The sequence below is a fragment of the Balaenoptera acutorostrata genome, chromosome 10 (genome assembly GCF_949987535.1).
Source record: "Balaenoptera acutorostrata chromosome 10, mBalAcu1.1, whole genome shotgun sequence".
In the NCBI taxonomy this organism is placed as follows: Eukaryota; Metazoa; Chordata; class Mammalia; order Artiodactyla; family Balaenopteridae; genus Balaenoptera; species Balaenoptera acutorostrata.
Window position 1 is genome coordinate 21757416 of NC_080073.1, and position 16290 is coordinate 21773705.

A 16290-nucleotide genomic window follows, 5' to 3' on the forward strand; every position below is an offset into this window, starting at 1 on the left:
CTGTTGATGGACACTTAGGTTGCTTCCATATCTTGGCTATTGTAAATAATGCTGCTATGAACATTGGGGTGCCTGTATCTTTTCAAATTAGAGTTTTCATTTCCTTTGGATATATACCCAGAAGTCTTTACACATTTTGGTTATTATGAATAATGCTGCTATAAACATTAATTTACAAATTTTTGTGTGAACACATATTTTAAATTCTCTTAGATATATACCCTCGGGTCGTATGGTAATCCTATGTTTAACTTTTTCAGGAACTCAAACTTTTCCACAGCTGCTGAACCATTTTATGTTCCCACCAACCATATATGAGGGTTTCAGTTTCTCTACATTCTTGCCAGTATTTGTCATTGTCTTTTTTTTTTTTTTTTCCATTATAGCCCTTTTAGGGGTATAAAATGGTATCTGACTGTGGTATTGATTTACATTCCCTTAATGATTAATGATGTTGAGCATCATTTTATGTGCTTATTGACCGTTTATGTATCTCCTTTGGAGAAATTTATTCAAATGTTTAAATTCTTTGCCCATTTTTTGATTATCTTTTTATTGTTCATTTGTAAGAGTTCTTTATATATTCTGCCTACTAGACCCTTATCAAATGTAGGATTTGCAAATATTTTCTCCCATTCTATAGGTTGTCTTTCACTTTCTTCATAGTGTCCTTTGATACACAAAAGTTCAATAAATTTTGTTGAAGTCCAGCTTACCTATTTTTTCTTTTGTTGCTTGTGCTTTGGGCATCACATTTAAGAGACTGTTGCCTAATTCAACATCATGCAGGTTTTCACCTGTTTCTTTCTACAGTTTTTATAATCTTAGTTCTCACATTTAGGTCTTTTACATGTGAATATCAAATTGTTCCAGCACTACTTGTTGAAAAGACTATTCTTCCCTCATTGACCTCAATGCACTTTTGATTTAATTTCACAGGGATATGTAAAACATTTACATGATTCCAAAGTGTGAAAGCTGTATAACAAAATATATTAAGATAACATTTGCTTCCAACTTAGCCCCTCCCTATTCCCTTTCTTTGCCTGTAAATAACCATTTTATTAGTGTTTCTATTTGTAAATGCAAGAAAACATACATATCTACATTTACTTATATACCCCCCACATATATATACACACCTACACTTACACACACATTTGTTTGTATCTCTCTCATCATTCCTACATAACATATAGTTTACTATTCATACTGTTTTACAGCTTGCTTTACTTACCTAATAAAACATCCTGGTGATCATTCCATGGTAGAGCATAGAGCTTTTTAAAAAATTCCTTTTTATAGTTTTATAGTATATCATTGTGTGAATATACCATTCAGTCAGTTCCTATTAATGGATATTTGGGTTGTTTCCGATATTTTGCTGTTGTACATTACACCATGGTCCATACACCCCTTGTGCTTCTGCCACTCCCTCACTGGGATAGATAAAATATTAATATTTTAAATTAAAAATACTCGAACGTAATAACGAAAAATTGGGGGAATGGGAGATAGAGAGTATATGGGGTTACCATTCAAAAAATCATCACCTTTTACAAGTCCTGCCAGTTTTGTGTATTAACTTCTTGTCCTTATCTCCATGTACATATTTTTTATAATTGATATATATATATATATAATTTTATAGTTTTTTCATTTAAGATTAAGTTGTACATTTCTGCATGTTTTTTATGTTCATTTTAATTTTTATTGGGTATATTCATGTTGTATCCACATTTGCAAAAATAAATTACTGCTAATAGATATTAACAATATTTCTTGTTTTGTTTGTTTCTGTTAGTCTAGCTAACAGTGTAGAGAACATCTTTGTATGTTTACAGATCTGCTTCCATAGAGTAAATTCTCAGGACTAGGACGATCAGATGAAAGAATGTAAGAAGTTTGACGATTATGTTGCCATAACGCTTTCCAAAAAGGCTGTAGCAGTTTACAACCTGTGCAGCTGTGTATGAATATAGCAGCTAGTTTTTATAGCTCATATAGCTCCTATCACATTCTGCCTTACACTGCAAACGTTTATGGATGCATTGTCTTTCCTCCTATATTGTATGGCAGTGGCTGGGCCTTGTACATATTTATATGCTTTGTGTGTGTGTGTGTGTGTGTGTGTGTGTGTGCGCCTTATTGAGCTTTCCTAAGTACATATTGAATACATATGGTTCGGGGATTGCCTGAAGAATGGGATGTGTGGTAATCATACGTAAAAGCTCATTGGATAGTAAAGAGTATTATACATGAACAGTAAGCCAACACAATACAAAGTTTGTAGTTAGCAGGAAGTTATAGATAATATTGTGATGTTGGATGTGATAGTGTTGTTGGTTCTCCTAATACAGGTGGGGGACCTTAGGCTGGCACTGCAACGTGCAGAGCAAGCAGCTGCCAGAAAAGAGGATTATTTACGTCATGAGATCAGTGAACTCCAGCAGGTACTGTCAGAGTTTCCCTAAACACAAATCTGAGATGCGCTTTTCAAGAAATAAAAAATGACTCAGTGGGGTGATGTTCTTAGAGTTGAGAAGATTACTCCCATACTTATCATTTGCTGTATTTTTGTGGCTTATGTGAATAAAATCAGAGTGGGCACCTTAAAAATGTAAAAGAAAAGCCCTAATTTTGTTTTCTAGAAAATAATTTTATCATGATAGATATGTAGTATATTCAGTATTGTTTTTTCATTTGTAATGGCCGATTTATTAATTATTATCAGTCTCTGATTACTGTGGGGCAGATAAGCAATGCCTAGTTTTTATGCGACTACTCTGTTAATTTCAGTCAATGAACATGTACAGGAAAAGGGGAAGGAAATGCCCCTCAGAATGATCTTTCTGATTTTATAAATACTTAGAAATATTTGGATGAGGAGGCAACTACTGGGAGGTTTGGATGATACTCTTTATTATCTTAAGGTATTCAAAGGCTGTCTTTATCTTAGAAATGCTCTGTAAAGAAGCATTTATTTACTCTGTTGTGCAACTTAACTGTAACTTAAGGATTAAATAGTTAGAAAATAATTTAATAAAAAATCATTTTATCTTGGAGAAATACTTTTTCCCAGAAATCTCTCATAAAGTTTCTTTGCTAGCATTTTTAGTGTTTTTATTGCTGTCAGTAGTAATGACTTAAGAATGTCATGATTCAGAGACTCCAGGAAGCAGAGAATCGAAACCAAGAACTGAGTCAAAGTGTTTCATCAACAACAAGACCATTGCTTCGACAGATAGAAAATTTGCAAGCAACTCTAGGGTCCCAGACGTCATCATGGGAGACGTTAGAGAAGAATCTTTCTGATAGACTTGGTAACTGCTTTAGTTCTTAAGCTCAATGTAGAAGCCCTTCTATCTCGTTTTAGAGTTAGGGTAATGGTATGAAATTGAAATTCACTTGATCTCATGGTTTCATTTTGTGTCTAACTTGTAGATTTTTACCTCTTCTCCTCTTTTACATTTATTTTCTAATACCTTAATTGACTCTTTCAAAACATTCCTTACACGATGTGTCTGGTACTGTCTAAAATACTTCCATGTCATTCTTACATTCATTTTTACAAACTATTGTGCTCAACTGTTTTCTTGTCCATTGCTAAGTCTGACCTCGTTCTAGCTTGTCTACAGTAGTGTAGGAAGTAGAGATCGGATATGATTCTAGTCAGTGGTAGAATTCCAAGAGCAGAGATAGGTCTAAGTTAGATTAAGGTCAAATTCTAGTAGACAGATGCTGTGGAGTCTTAAGATTCCATATTTTGCTTCTTTACAGAAATGCTCTAGGTTGCCCTTCTGTGCTGTTAATAAAAAGAAAATTATTCTTCTAAGATATTATTCAAGCACAGAATATGTACATATTAGATATCCCAGAAGCTAGCAAATGGAGAAAAATTCCTGTGTCCATTCTATGCCTAAAATTAACTGTAATTTGAGAGACATCGTGGTGTAGTGATAAAAGCAGACGTGAATGGGTGTCAGGAGACTTGGACTCAGGGTTTTTATGTTTTGTTTTGAATCACCCAGTCACACAGTCTGGAGCAAGACACTTAACCTTCTCTGGACTACACCCTGAAAATCATGAGGGGTGAACTAGATTAGTGGCTTTCAAACAGTATTCAGTAGATCCCTTGTATGTCTTAGGGCTGGCTGTCATGGTGAGAGGGAAGCTTGATAAGTAAGCTGCTGGGCTCCCTCCAGGCTGCTTTAATGAAAGTAGTGCCTCCTTTATCCTTTTTTTTTTTTTTTTTTTTGCCCCTTGTAGCTCCATGTAAGATTTTGTCTGGAAATAGATTTATCCGCTCAAAAAGAAGGATCACTGAACAGATGAACCTTCATATATTGTTTAATTTCTAGGTATTAATTTTAGGTCTATCATTTATCTTGGACCACTTTTTGAGACCCATTTGTTATGAAATATGAGATATCTGAAAATGACACCTTCTGAAACAAATATTTAGCAATAAAATGAAAGCAAGAAGCCATTATTTTTGTGGCTTTTAAACTGGAGCCTACACAGCCTCAGGGATATGTGGTATTGTGCTGGAATGTAGGCAAAGCCACAGGACAAACGTACTGTATAATGCTATAAACAAGAGCATAGATACAGTACAGAACGGAATTTATAATGTAAAATAGAGATATTATTAGGTCTACTTTGGTGGCGAAAAAATATGAAAATTCTTGCCTTTGTTAAATCTCAGAATTTTATCCACTAGTCCTTTTATTTTAATTGTAATTGTCAATTGAGCCAACTGTAGATTCATATGCAGTTATAAGAAATGATATAGAATGGTCCCTTGCATGCTTTCCCCAATATCCATATGTTAACACTTTGCAAAATTATAGTAGAATATCACAATCAAGGTACTGACTTTGAAACAACCTTCTGATTTTATTCTGATTTCCCCAGTTTTACTGGTACTCATTTGTGTGTATGTATGTATATGTGTTTTTGTGTATATTAAGTTTTATACAAGTTTACCACTTGTGTAGGTTCATGTATCCATCACTACAGTCAAGATATTGAATAGTTCTAACACCACAAAGATCCCTCATTTTGCCCTTTAAAATCATACTTAGCACCCTCATGGCCCTCCCTCCCTGTCTCAAATCCCTGGCAACCACTAATCCTCCACTTCTAAAATTTTGGAATTTCAAAATGTTATGTAAATGCGGAACTTCGCTGGCAGTCCAGTGGTTAAGACTCCGTGCTTCCATTGCAGGGGACATGGGTTCGATCCCTTGTTGGGGAGCTAAGATCCCACATGCCGCATGGCACTGTCAAAAAAAAAAAAAAATTTTATGTAAATAGAATTGTATAACCTGTGACATTTTGGGGATTGGCTTTTTTTGCTCAGTGTAATTTCCTGGAGATTCATACAAGTTCTTGTGTGTATCAATGATTTAGTCTTTATTGCTGAGTGTTTTTCTTTTTTTAAAAAAAATATTTATTTATTTATTTTGGCTGCACCGGGTCTTAGTTGCGGCATGAGGGCTTCTTAGTTGCAGCACGTGGACTTCTTAGTTGTGGCATGTGGACGCTTAGTTGCGGCATGCATGCGGGATCTAGTTCCCTGACCAGGGATCGAACCTGTGCCCCCTGCATTGGGAGCACGGAGTCTTACCCACTGGACCACCAGAGAAGTCCCTGCTGAGTGTTTTTCCATGTATGTAGCACATCTTGTTTAAACGTACCTGACGAAGGATGTCTGGGCTGGATCTAGACTTTGTATGGATAAAGCTGCTGTGAACATTCATGTACAGGTTTTAGTGTGAACTTAATTTTTCATTTCTCTGGATAAATGCCCAAGTGTGCATTTGCTGGGTTGTATGGGTAGGTGCATGTTTAGTTTTTTAAGAAAATGCCAAATTGTTTTCCAAAGTGGCTGTATCTATGAGAATAATCCAGTTTCTCTACATCCTTGCCATCATTTTCTTTCAGTGTTGTCCCTATTTTTTCTTTTAGTCATTCAGACAGGTGTGTAGTGACGCCTTATTATGATTTTAATTTGCATGTTCCTCATGAAAGATGGTGAATGTCAGTTTATGTGCTTATTTTCCATTTGTACATCCTCTTTGGTGAAATGTTTGTCTTTTGCCCATTTTCTAATTGGATTGTTTATATTTTCACTGGTGAGTTTTGAGACTTCTTTATGTATTCTAGATGCTAGTCTTAGATAACATGGTTTGCATTTATTTCTTCCAAGTCTGTAGCTTGTGTTTTCATCTTTTTCACATAGAACAAAAGTTTAAAATTTTGAAGAAGTCCGGTTTATCAGTTTTTCTCATTACAGCTCACGCTCTTTGTGTCAAACATAAGTACTCTTTGCCTATCCCTAGATCCTGAAGATTTCTTCTGTTTTTTTCGAAAAGTTTTATAGTTTTTTTTTTTTTTCAGTTAAAGTATAGTTGACTTAAAATATTATATTAGTTTCAGGTGTACAACAGTAATTTGACATTTTTATAGATTATACTTCATATAAAGTTATGATAAAATATTGACTATATTCCCTGTGCTGTACATTACATCCTTGTAACTTACCTATTTTATACCTGGTAGTTTGTATCTGTTAATCCCCTTCACCCGTTTTACCCCTCCCCTCATTATATTTTGTTTTACACTTAAGTGTGTGGTCCATTTGAGTTAATTTTCATATACTGTGTGAAGGTTAGTTTGAGGTTCTTTTTTTTTTTTTTTTTCTCCTTTGACTATCCAATTGACCCAGCACTGTTTGTTGATTCACTACTCTGTTGATACATGACTCCACTTTCAAATTAAAATATTTTGGTGAAAAAAATGATAAAGCACATATAAATTAAGATTTTTTTTGTCTCTGTAGGCAGACCTGCCTTAGTCAATGAGTACTTACAGTTTTAAGTGTGGCTATTTGCATCATTAAAAGTTTGAAGTCAGAATCTACCTGGTATCTTGGCCTCTTGAATGTATGTAAATGTGATTTTTCTTTTTTACCCTACAATCAGGTGAATCCCAGACCTTGTTGGCAGCAGCAGTTGAGAGAGAACGTGCGGCCACAGAAGAACTTCTTGCCAACAAAATTCAAATGTCTTCCATGGAGTCACAGAATTCTCTCTTAAGACAAGAAAACAGTAGATTTCAGGCCCAGCTAGAATCAGAGAAAAATAGGCTAAGAAAACTAGAGGATGAAAATAATAGGTGAGCATGTTTCTTGAGTGTTATTCTTGGTAGTTTCATGACATTTTAAAGCACTTTAAAAACATATGTTGTTGGTTTTTAGCTTAATTGCACTGAGAACTGAAAATACATATTTTTAGTGTTTAAAGTCAGAGTCATTAGTAATAGGATATTATACCAAGATAGGACCAGGATTCATTGAACCTTGCATAGGCTCTTGAAATTGGGTGACATGTTCTGAATGTATTTGCATTTTCCAGAGAAAGGATTCATTGCTTTAATCAGATTTTTTAAAGGAGTCTGTTACCACAAAATAGTTTGAAGACCACTCACTGGAGTTATTTTTATATTACAGGGGTTTAAACATTGTTCCAGTCTTTCTAAATAAATGTCTGGGCTCTTTGGAAACCACAAGCTATAAAATCCATCTATGTGAAGTTATATTAAGGCTGTGATTAGGGGTTTTATCCTCTGAGTTCTTCCTTGGAATTTTACTTTAAAAAAAAGTAGTCAAGTAAAAATGATTCATGAAGTAAAATATATGAACTTTTGCAGACATTTTCATAGACCTCCCTAATAAGCCTTTGTAGGATCTGAACATATTGTAGAATGGTGGTATTCAAAATTCTCTTTAGAAAAAAAGTCTCTTTTTAAATGAAATCTTAATCCAGGGAACCAATAAATAAGATACACGAAGTAGTAGTTCAGTTTTTGAATAAAACCCAAGTCATCTGGAAAATACAGTTGGAAAATAAAGCTGATAATAAAAATGACTACTAAGTATGTAACTGGAGTTAATAAAGTAGTGAGTTTTTAATAGTCTGTACTATCATCTTTTTTGTTTTAATTCCCTTTGGCTTAATAGGTACCAGGTTGAATTAGAAAACCTAAAAGGTGAATATGTAAGAACACTTGAAGAGACAAGGAAAGAAAAGGTATTTCGATTAGTGTTCGCTCACCTCTTAGGGCTTCCATTAGAGAATGGTTGGGGATGGTAGCGAACTAATGAGATGACAAGATAAAATGGGTGATGTTTCTGCTTTTGGAACTTGATCTTTAGTAGTAAAACAAATAGGAGTGTATACCTTATGTTCCTAAACTTTGAGATTGACTTATGATGATGACTTAGTATCACAGAAAGTATCTAACTGTATCTCTCTCTCCATTAGACACTGTTGAATAGTCAGTTAGAAATGGAGAAAATGAAAGCTGAACAGGAAAGGAAGAAAGCAATTTTCACTCAAGAAGCAATAAAAGAAAAGGTATTAAATTTTGTTTTCTTTTTGATGTAACCAGTTAATAGCTGTTGTGATTAATCATTAATTGTTTTGTAATTTTAGCTACACTTTATAAATACCATTTCTTATGTCTAAAATCAATAGAGTGATGAATTCTAGTAGTATAATCAGTGTTCTGCTCAGAGTGGATCCAAAGTAGTTTGAGATTATGCAAAGACATCTGTGATTTCTAGGATTTGAATGACAGAACCTCTTGCCCCTTTTAAAATGAATTTTTGTGGTCTCTCACTGACACTGATGCACCTTATTTGGCCCATAGGCACCTTGGGAGTGAAACTGGTTTGTTCACTTTCTTTCTGGTTAATGGAGGTAATTTTTCTAAAGTGAGTTTCCTATATTTAAAGGATTGGCGTATACTCGGTAGTAAGCATAATACATTAAAACTACCTGTATGTGCATTGATTGAAATTACCTTTTGAATTTATTTGGTTTAAAAAAATACAGTAAAAATAAAATGGATAAGCCAGAAACTTTATGGTTTGTAAATCTCATTGGTAATCTTATTCTAAAGAATAGGTTTAATTGATAGTATGTTATATAATATGAAGCAATTAGTTCATATAATTGTTCCATTAAAAACATTCTCATTCCATTAAAAATAAACCAAATTATGTTGTTATAATATAAATGAGATGATTTGACCAAGTTTGTCTACACTTTTAAATTACTAAATATTGTGCCTTTGATAAGACTTAAGATATCTGTAACATTTTATGAGGAAATTAGAATGAATCTTTGTTGTCATTGATCCTAGAAAACTTTCTTGCTTTTTTATTTATCATTTTACTCTTTAATCTGAACTGAATTTTTTTTCTTTACACCTTAAGGAACGGAAGCCATTTTCTGTTTCTAGCACTCCTACAATGTCACGCTCAAGTTCGATAAGTGGAGTTGATATGGCAGGGCTACAAACATCTTTTATGTCTCAGGTGATGTTTTATTTCTTACACGTGTTTAGTTCTTAGTGTGCAGATAGCAGTTCGACTCTCACCGTGATCTTGCTATTCTATAGGCAATTTATCTGCGTATTTGTAAGGGAGTGCTAATTGCACTGAGAAAATAGAGATGGTTTTCTGCCTTTGAGAAAGTCATAGACATTTTAAAGTAAGAATTGACCAAACCATTTTGTTTGACACTTATGCACAGTCTGTAGTAACTGAATAACTATATATGCTTTCTTTAATTAACACAGGATGAGCTTCATGATCACTCATTTGGACCAATGTCTGTATCAGCAAATGGAAGCAATCTTTATGATGCTGTAAGGATGGGAGCAGGATCAAGCATTATTGAAAATCTACAGTCTCAGCTAAAGCTAAGGGAAGGAGAAATTACTCATTTACAGGTATTATAAAAATTAAATGTGCTGTAGAAGTAAATGAAATTTTGAGGCCCAATGAGTAGCACCCTTCATTTCCACCTTCATTCTGAACAAATTGAGAAAATGAAATAGTGACACGTGAAACCCCAAGTAAATCACGTATATTAACGATAAAGGTTGGTTGGAGAAATTAGCCAAGGATGAAAGTTCAATGGGCCTTCTGAGTGCCAGAATTTGGGAGACTGTCACAGGAAATGCTTGGCTGGAGTAGGCCACCCCATGTGCAACAGCCTGCCACGATAAGACTTAGAGGCATCTAGGAGCAGAGAGCTCCTTGCAGGCAGCTTTTTCCAAACACGAAAAAAGGGAAGTTGCTGAGCTGAGCATAGCCATTTTATTCTTCCCAGATTCTCCGCTTAGGTAAGTTGCTCCAGCTCCCCCTATGAGGAGAGAGTAAAGGTGATGAGAGAGATTAGAACTATAACATCCTAGACATGAAAGGAAACATGGTGAGTGGAGCATCCTCCCATCTTATCTTGCTTTTCAGAAACTTAATGCGGTGACAAATGTTAAAACGTTTTACCTGTTTTCATTGTTAAACTTGATACACTCGAAAGTGGAACTTTCCTCTTCTATTTTTATTATATGATTTTAGTTGAAAATATTACTGTATTAAAGAAGATGTCCTTGAATTGGAAGAAAATAGATCAGAATAATCTAATTACCTGTTATGTTTGTGTAGCCCACTGTTAACGCTTAAGGGCACAAATGAACTTCTTTGGTAGTTGATGTTAGATTCTACCAACGTGACCTACATGGTTGGCGCTACATTAAAGTTTGTTTTTATTTCTCTGGGTTTTTGTAGTAATTTAGCATAACTGAAATATATGCTATTTCCTTAGAGAAAAATGTAGAGTTGCATGTTTCAAACAGATGATTAAATTTTCTTCAGTTCTTTATCTCTCATAGGAAACCCTATAAATGGTATACCTTTGAGGAAAGTTGAAACCGTTTTTGTGCCTCTATTTCCTTTTACCAGGAGCTAGCTTATGGTTATATGTTCACATACCTATTTCTTAAAAAATAGCACATTAAATATGTTTATATTAGTGGGATTATTAAACAAGATATATTTTGATTTAAATCACTTCCTGGTAATGTTTCTCAGCTAGAAATTGGCAATCTAGAAAAAACACGCTCCATAATGGCTGAAGAGCTAGTTAAATTAACAAATCAAAATGATGAACTTGAAGAGAAAGTGAAGGAGATACCCAAACTTCGAACTCAGCTAAGAGTAAGTATTCTTCACTCTTATTTTTAGTTTACATAAAACACGTATGTATATGTTAGTGTTTTCTTTGATAATTAAAGAGTATTAATATTTGAGTGAAGAACTTTAAAAATGAATCTTATCTTGCTTGTCACATCACACATTCAGAGTAATGTTCACAATCATGTTTAGTCTCAGCACAGGAAAATAACTAGATTTCATTTGGCCAAGGCTCATTAATAATCCTGAACTTTTGCATGATCTGAGTAGTATTTTATTGATTGATGTTATATGTATCCTCACAATTAGCATATTTGGTATTGGAAGTTGCTCTTAAGCCATATATGAGAATAGATTTTCTTTTGACTTTTCTTGTGGGGTAAATGCCAGGTAATACTTAAACCACAGTGAACCATAGAGACTGAAATTTCATCAAACATGCTGAAATTACTGGGACAAAAGATAGATTAAGCTATATATGGGGAGAATTGTAGATTTAGTGAAAAGATATGTAAGATTAATAGCCATCTGGCTTATTTTGTTTTTTTTATTCTTTTGTTCCAACAGACCGAGGTGTGAGTTTAATTTTTATGAGAGATGACTATATACTTTTATTTAGATTGTAATGTCTTTACTGGTGGCTCATTTATGATAATATAAATATAATATTAAAGATTTTCTGTACAGTTATTTAAAAATTGTAAACAAATATATTTTATAGGATTTGGATCAAAGATACAACACTATTCTGCAGATGTATGGAGAAAAAGCAGAAGAGGCAGAAGAACTTCGATTAGATCTTGAAGATGTAAAAAATATGTATAAGACTCAAATAGATGAACTTTTAAGACAAAGGCTCAGTTAACTTCTGAAAATTACATTCCCATCAAACTGAATGTAAACATTTAATATCTAAGTGCAGATATCCAATAAATTCTTTTATAGAATTAGAAAGTGGAATTTAGCATTCAAAAAATTGAAAAAAATTGTTTTATAGTATATAGTAATATTTCCAGTTAAATTATTTTGTGCAGTATTTGGACTTTATTTTTAAAACTATTCTTTAAAGATTTATTTTTTACAGTCTTTTTTTTTTTTTTTTTGCCTTGAATAGCGCAGAGATTTATTACTTTATCCTCATGTCAGTATGGTTAGGGAAGGAGAATGGTGTTATATATTGTAGATATATAACTAATTGTATCTATAATTTATATGTTTTTGTATATATTGAGAACATTTAAAGAGTGATAGTAACATATTGACACTTTGAAATCTTTCACACTTAAATCTTCAGTGCGTCTAATTACTATTCATGAAAATGGACATTGTGTTCAAGTAAAAAAATTATTAAACCTGCAGTTATTAGATCTTGAACTAATTTTTTTTCTTTTGGGAAAAAAAACACTCTCTGAAGTCTAAAGGGTAAATAATTTAAATTTTAGACGTTTTGTGGTCTCAAATTTTATTTCACTCAGATTTCACGATTAAGTCTGTACAAATTTTGGTTCCTATTTGGAGAAAGCTATAGCTATTCAAAGTTATCTAGGCATAATTGAATAGTGGAAAAATCTACTTACAGTCATTTTGTGATGGTATCATTAACATTTTAGTAGTTTTGAAGACGTATTGTTTTACTACCCTATAAAATGAATCAAAAGTAATTAAATTACTAATATAATTTTCTTTTTAAAAATTAATTGTTCACATTTTGTAAAGCCTTATTTTTGGCACATTAAAAGTATATGATTGATATTCATAATAATATTCATAACAAAATAGAGAAATTATAGGAGTTAAATTTGGTATTTTGCAATTTTCTGTGGTTTATCATTTAATTTTTTTCTTGAAACTTTAAACTGAAAAATAGTGTGGAATAGCTGAAAAAATAACTATGCCTTCCTCTCAGCTGTGTTTTAGACTTGTGAAATATTTTGATACATTTTATTATTGAAAGTCATTTAGCTGCCTTTACTTGAAAGTAAGAACACTCACTTAACTTTTAGTTACATTTTAAACACTAGAACTTTAGCTACAGGTAAGCCATGTTGAAGATTTTAGAATGCCTTTCAGGGCAATTCAAGTGACCTCATTTTTGTTCTTTTTGCATTCAAGACAGTATTTCTGTCAGTGAATCTCTGATTTGTAGCATTAATAAATATTCTTTCCGTGTGAGCCAAATTCATAAAATTAATTTTCTATATTTTAGTGGTAAAAAGCAGTATAATAGCTTTCTGTCAGCTTTTTTTTTTTCCAGGGGCTGACAGAGAATGACAAGACTGATAGCAATAAGAAATGTGCAGAATTAGAAAATATAGGAAACTTAAGTTGCAAATTCTGTCAAGTGTTTGAAACTAGAAGTTTAGGAATTATGAAATTGTTCTTTTAATATATCCATTAGTGAGGAAAAAAAAAAACAAAAACCCTTCAGTTGTGGAGAAAAGATTGAAATAAAATTCCTTTACCTTTCAATTTTATAATATTATACATTCTCTTTTCTTAATCCATATTAACATTAATAAAATCAACTCAACTTAAAATTTTAAAGTGTTCTCAGTTTATTTAATTTAAGATAAACAGCTATTTAATATTTAAGTCTTCGGCTGTATATTACCATATATTGTTCTTTATCCACAAATTAATAGCTGATGTTCATACAGATCTTATTTTATTATACACTTAGATTTCTCAATACATTTGTAAGTTGAGAAGGTGTACTGAATTGCTTTCTTGAAAAACTCCACTAAGTGGCAGAATACCTATTGAATATTGGTTGCTATATTTTGCTGTTTGTCATTAAAACATATCTGTCCATATTCTAGAAAATATTTATATTTTAATAAAGAAAATAGATCGCAGTCAGATGTTTGCATTCTTGAAAGAAAATAGGTAATATAAATGATAACAATGTCAAGAATATAAACAAAGAATAGAGGAGTGTGAACATTGTTGTTTCATATATAGACAACTAAGCACAGACTATGGGCATCCTTCTAACTCTTGGGAAGCTGAATTGGGAGTACCATTTCTTTCTTTTTCTTTACCTGTTTTTTGAGAACTGCCAGTTATACAGTGTTTAACATATGGGGATGTATCAAATGTATCTATACTTTGATTTAAGATATTCTAAATATGGATAATTTCTAACCTAGGAAAACATGTAGTTTAAGTAAGTGAAAAGAAAAGTTCAGGAAAATTTTTTTCTTGTAATCCTTCATTTGGCATTTGATTTATTAATTGAAAGTTTTATTTAAATGCTTATTAAAAGTATGTGATTTATAATATATAGAAAATAGCCACAAGAAAAAATAGAAAATTACTATAAATATTTTATCTTGTTCTACCACTCTTTGTCTAGTATGTGTACATGTATGTTCTAATGTATCATAATTTTTCATTTTCATTTAAAAATCTAATGTCCCCAATTCTATTCAGTTTTAAACTATTACAACTTTAACTTCATATTTTGTAAAGGGCTAAAAGTATGATTTAAACTACAGATGGATATAATATTTTAATCCTAAATGAAAGATAATGTAAATAATAAGCATGGATCTGACTTGAATAAAGATTTTAAAATAGTAATAATGTATTTCATTTTTAACATAATTTAGAGTGGTCAGTACCAATGAGTGAAGATAGTTTTCTTTTATGAAGATAGATATAACTTTGGAATTCTTATTTTAAGAAAATAAGGATAAGCCCAAATTTTTATGAGTTATATTACTAAGTGTTTTATTAGAATTAAATATAGTTTTTCTAATGAAGACATGTTTTTGGAAAATATAATTCTAAGAATTTACTTCTTGTAACTAACTGGTGTAATTACTGTAACGATGATTTGTGTCTTTTTAGAGTCTTAAACAGTATCAAGATATTCTTCTAAAAGTCATAAAACATTTCTATATTCAAATAATAACAGATAAAATAAGTTATCCTCTATTCATAAGTTATCTTGAGTTCATATTGCTTGTACTGTTAAACTCTGCAACTTTGATCCTTTGAAGTACTTTTAAGCTATTGCTTTTACACATATCCATTTAACTTTTAGCAAATCAAGACCCTTTAACAAGATGAGTAAAAATTAAATGTATCTTTCTTCTTAATACTTACTTTTCTTTTTAAAAAAAAAAACAAAAACCTCACAATGCTTCAGTAATCCACAATTGTGATACAGAGGATTTACTCTTAGCGCTGTCCAGAATTTATTCCCCATGTTGACCTACTGCCAACTAAGGTAAATTTCATTTTCAGTCCTCAAATAATACTAAGCAAGGGCTAATGGGAGGTTTTTCTGTTTGCTTAACATTAAACTCTCTTCTTTGACAGGTAGTGATGGGCAGAGCATGGTGAATAGAGGTGTTCCTTTCAATTTTAGACAATGCCATGCCCATTTGTCTCTTTTGAAATGACAGTCTTAATTTTCACAAATAACATATTTTTTAAAAAAAATCTGTGGTCATAGGTGATAATAGGAAACACAGTGCTTACTTTGCTATTGTTAAGGAATTCACTTATATGAGATCATAATCACTCATCCACTGTTCTGAAATCTAGAAAGCTCTGAAAACCAAATGTTTCTTTAATAAGCTTGTGGTCAAATCTGCTTTGGTAGTAAAGCCTGACCTTCACTGACATGAGGCTATTACAGGCTTTATCTCACTTAGTGTGAGTATTCATGCATTTTGCTGCATTTTGTGTGAGAGTATGGGGTGCTGATCCAGGACACAGTGAGGGTGTTAGGTAGTAAGATGGTGTGCATACCCTATTCTGTTAAAAAATAATCAGGAACACATACGGTACCAAGGATTTTGGAAATGGGATTGTATACCTGCACTTTATCTTCAAATAAGCTTTTTAAAGTGGATACCATTATCATCTCCATTTTTAAAATGAAGAAAGGTTAAGTAATTGCTCAAGGTCATCTGGCAAATAAGTGGCAAAGTTGAGACTCTAATTTGTGCAGTTTGGCTCGAGTCCATGCTCTGAACCATTAACTAAACAATGCTGTTTCTCTTACTGCTCTTCTGTAAAACCATAAGCATATAGATCAACTGTAGCATAAGATCAAATTTAGTCAAAATTTGCTTGCTTAACATTTTAATACCTTTGATTTATGGTTTAAGCAGTTGGATATATCAGAGAACCAATAAGCTATATTCTGCCGATAGTTCAGCATTTTGCTAACACTGTGAGCTATCCAAAATGCCAATATGTGAGTGGCAAACTTACAACCCATTTAG

At 32.5% G+C, this 16290-nt stretch overlaps 1 protein-coding gene across 2 annotated transcripts in view; it reads left to right on the top strand.

Moving 5' to 3' along the window:
- Positions 1-12408, top strand: part of TMF1 (TATA element modulatory factor 1) — a 28258-nt gene extending 15850 nt beyond the window's left edge. Inside the window, exons 9-17 of one of the 2 annotated variants that reach the window (XM_007192426.2) lie at positions 2361-2453; positions 3167-3323; positions 6990-7182; positions 8027-8096; positions 8331-8423; positions 9287-9388; positions 9652-9804; positions 10949-11074; positions 11772-12408. In XM_007192426.2, coding sequence (XP_007192488.2) covers positions 2361-2453; positions 3167-3323; positions 6990-7182; positions 8027-8096; positions 8331-8423; positions 9287-9388; positions 9652-9804; positions 10949-11074; positions 11772-11915 — 1131 coding nt within the window. In that variant the 3' untranslated portion in view covers positions 11916-12408. Of the gene's footprint in view, positions 1-2360; positions 2454-3166; positions 3324-6989; positions 7183-8026; positions 8097-8330; positions 8424-9286; positions 9389-9651; positions 9805-10187; positions 10910-10948; positions 11075-11771 lie in introns of those variants that run through there. The other variant, XM_007192427.2, reaches the window with a different exon arrangement.
- The last annotated feature ends 3882 nt before the right edge of the window (positions 12409-16290 follow it).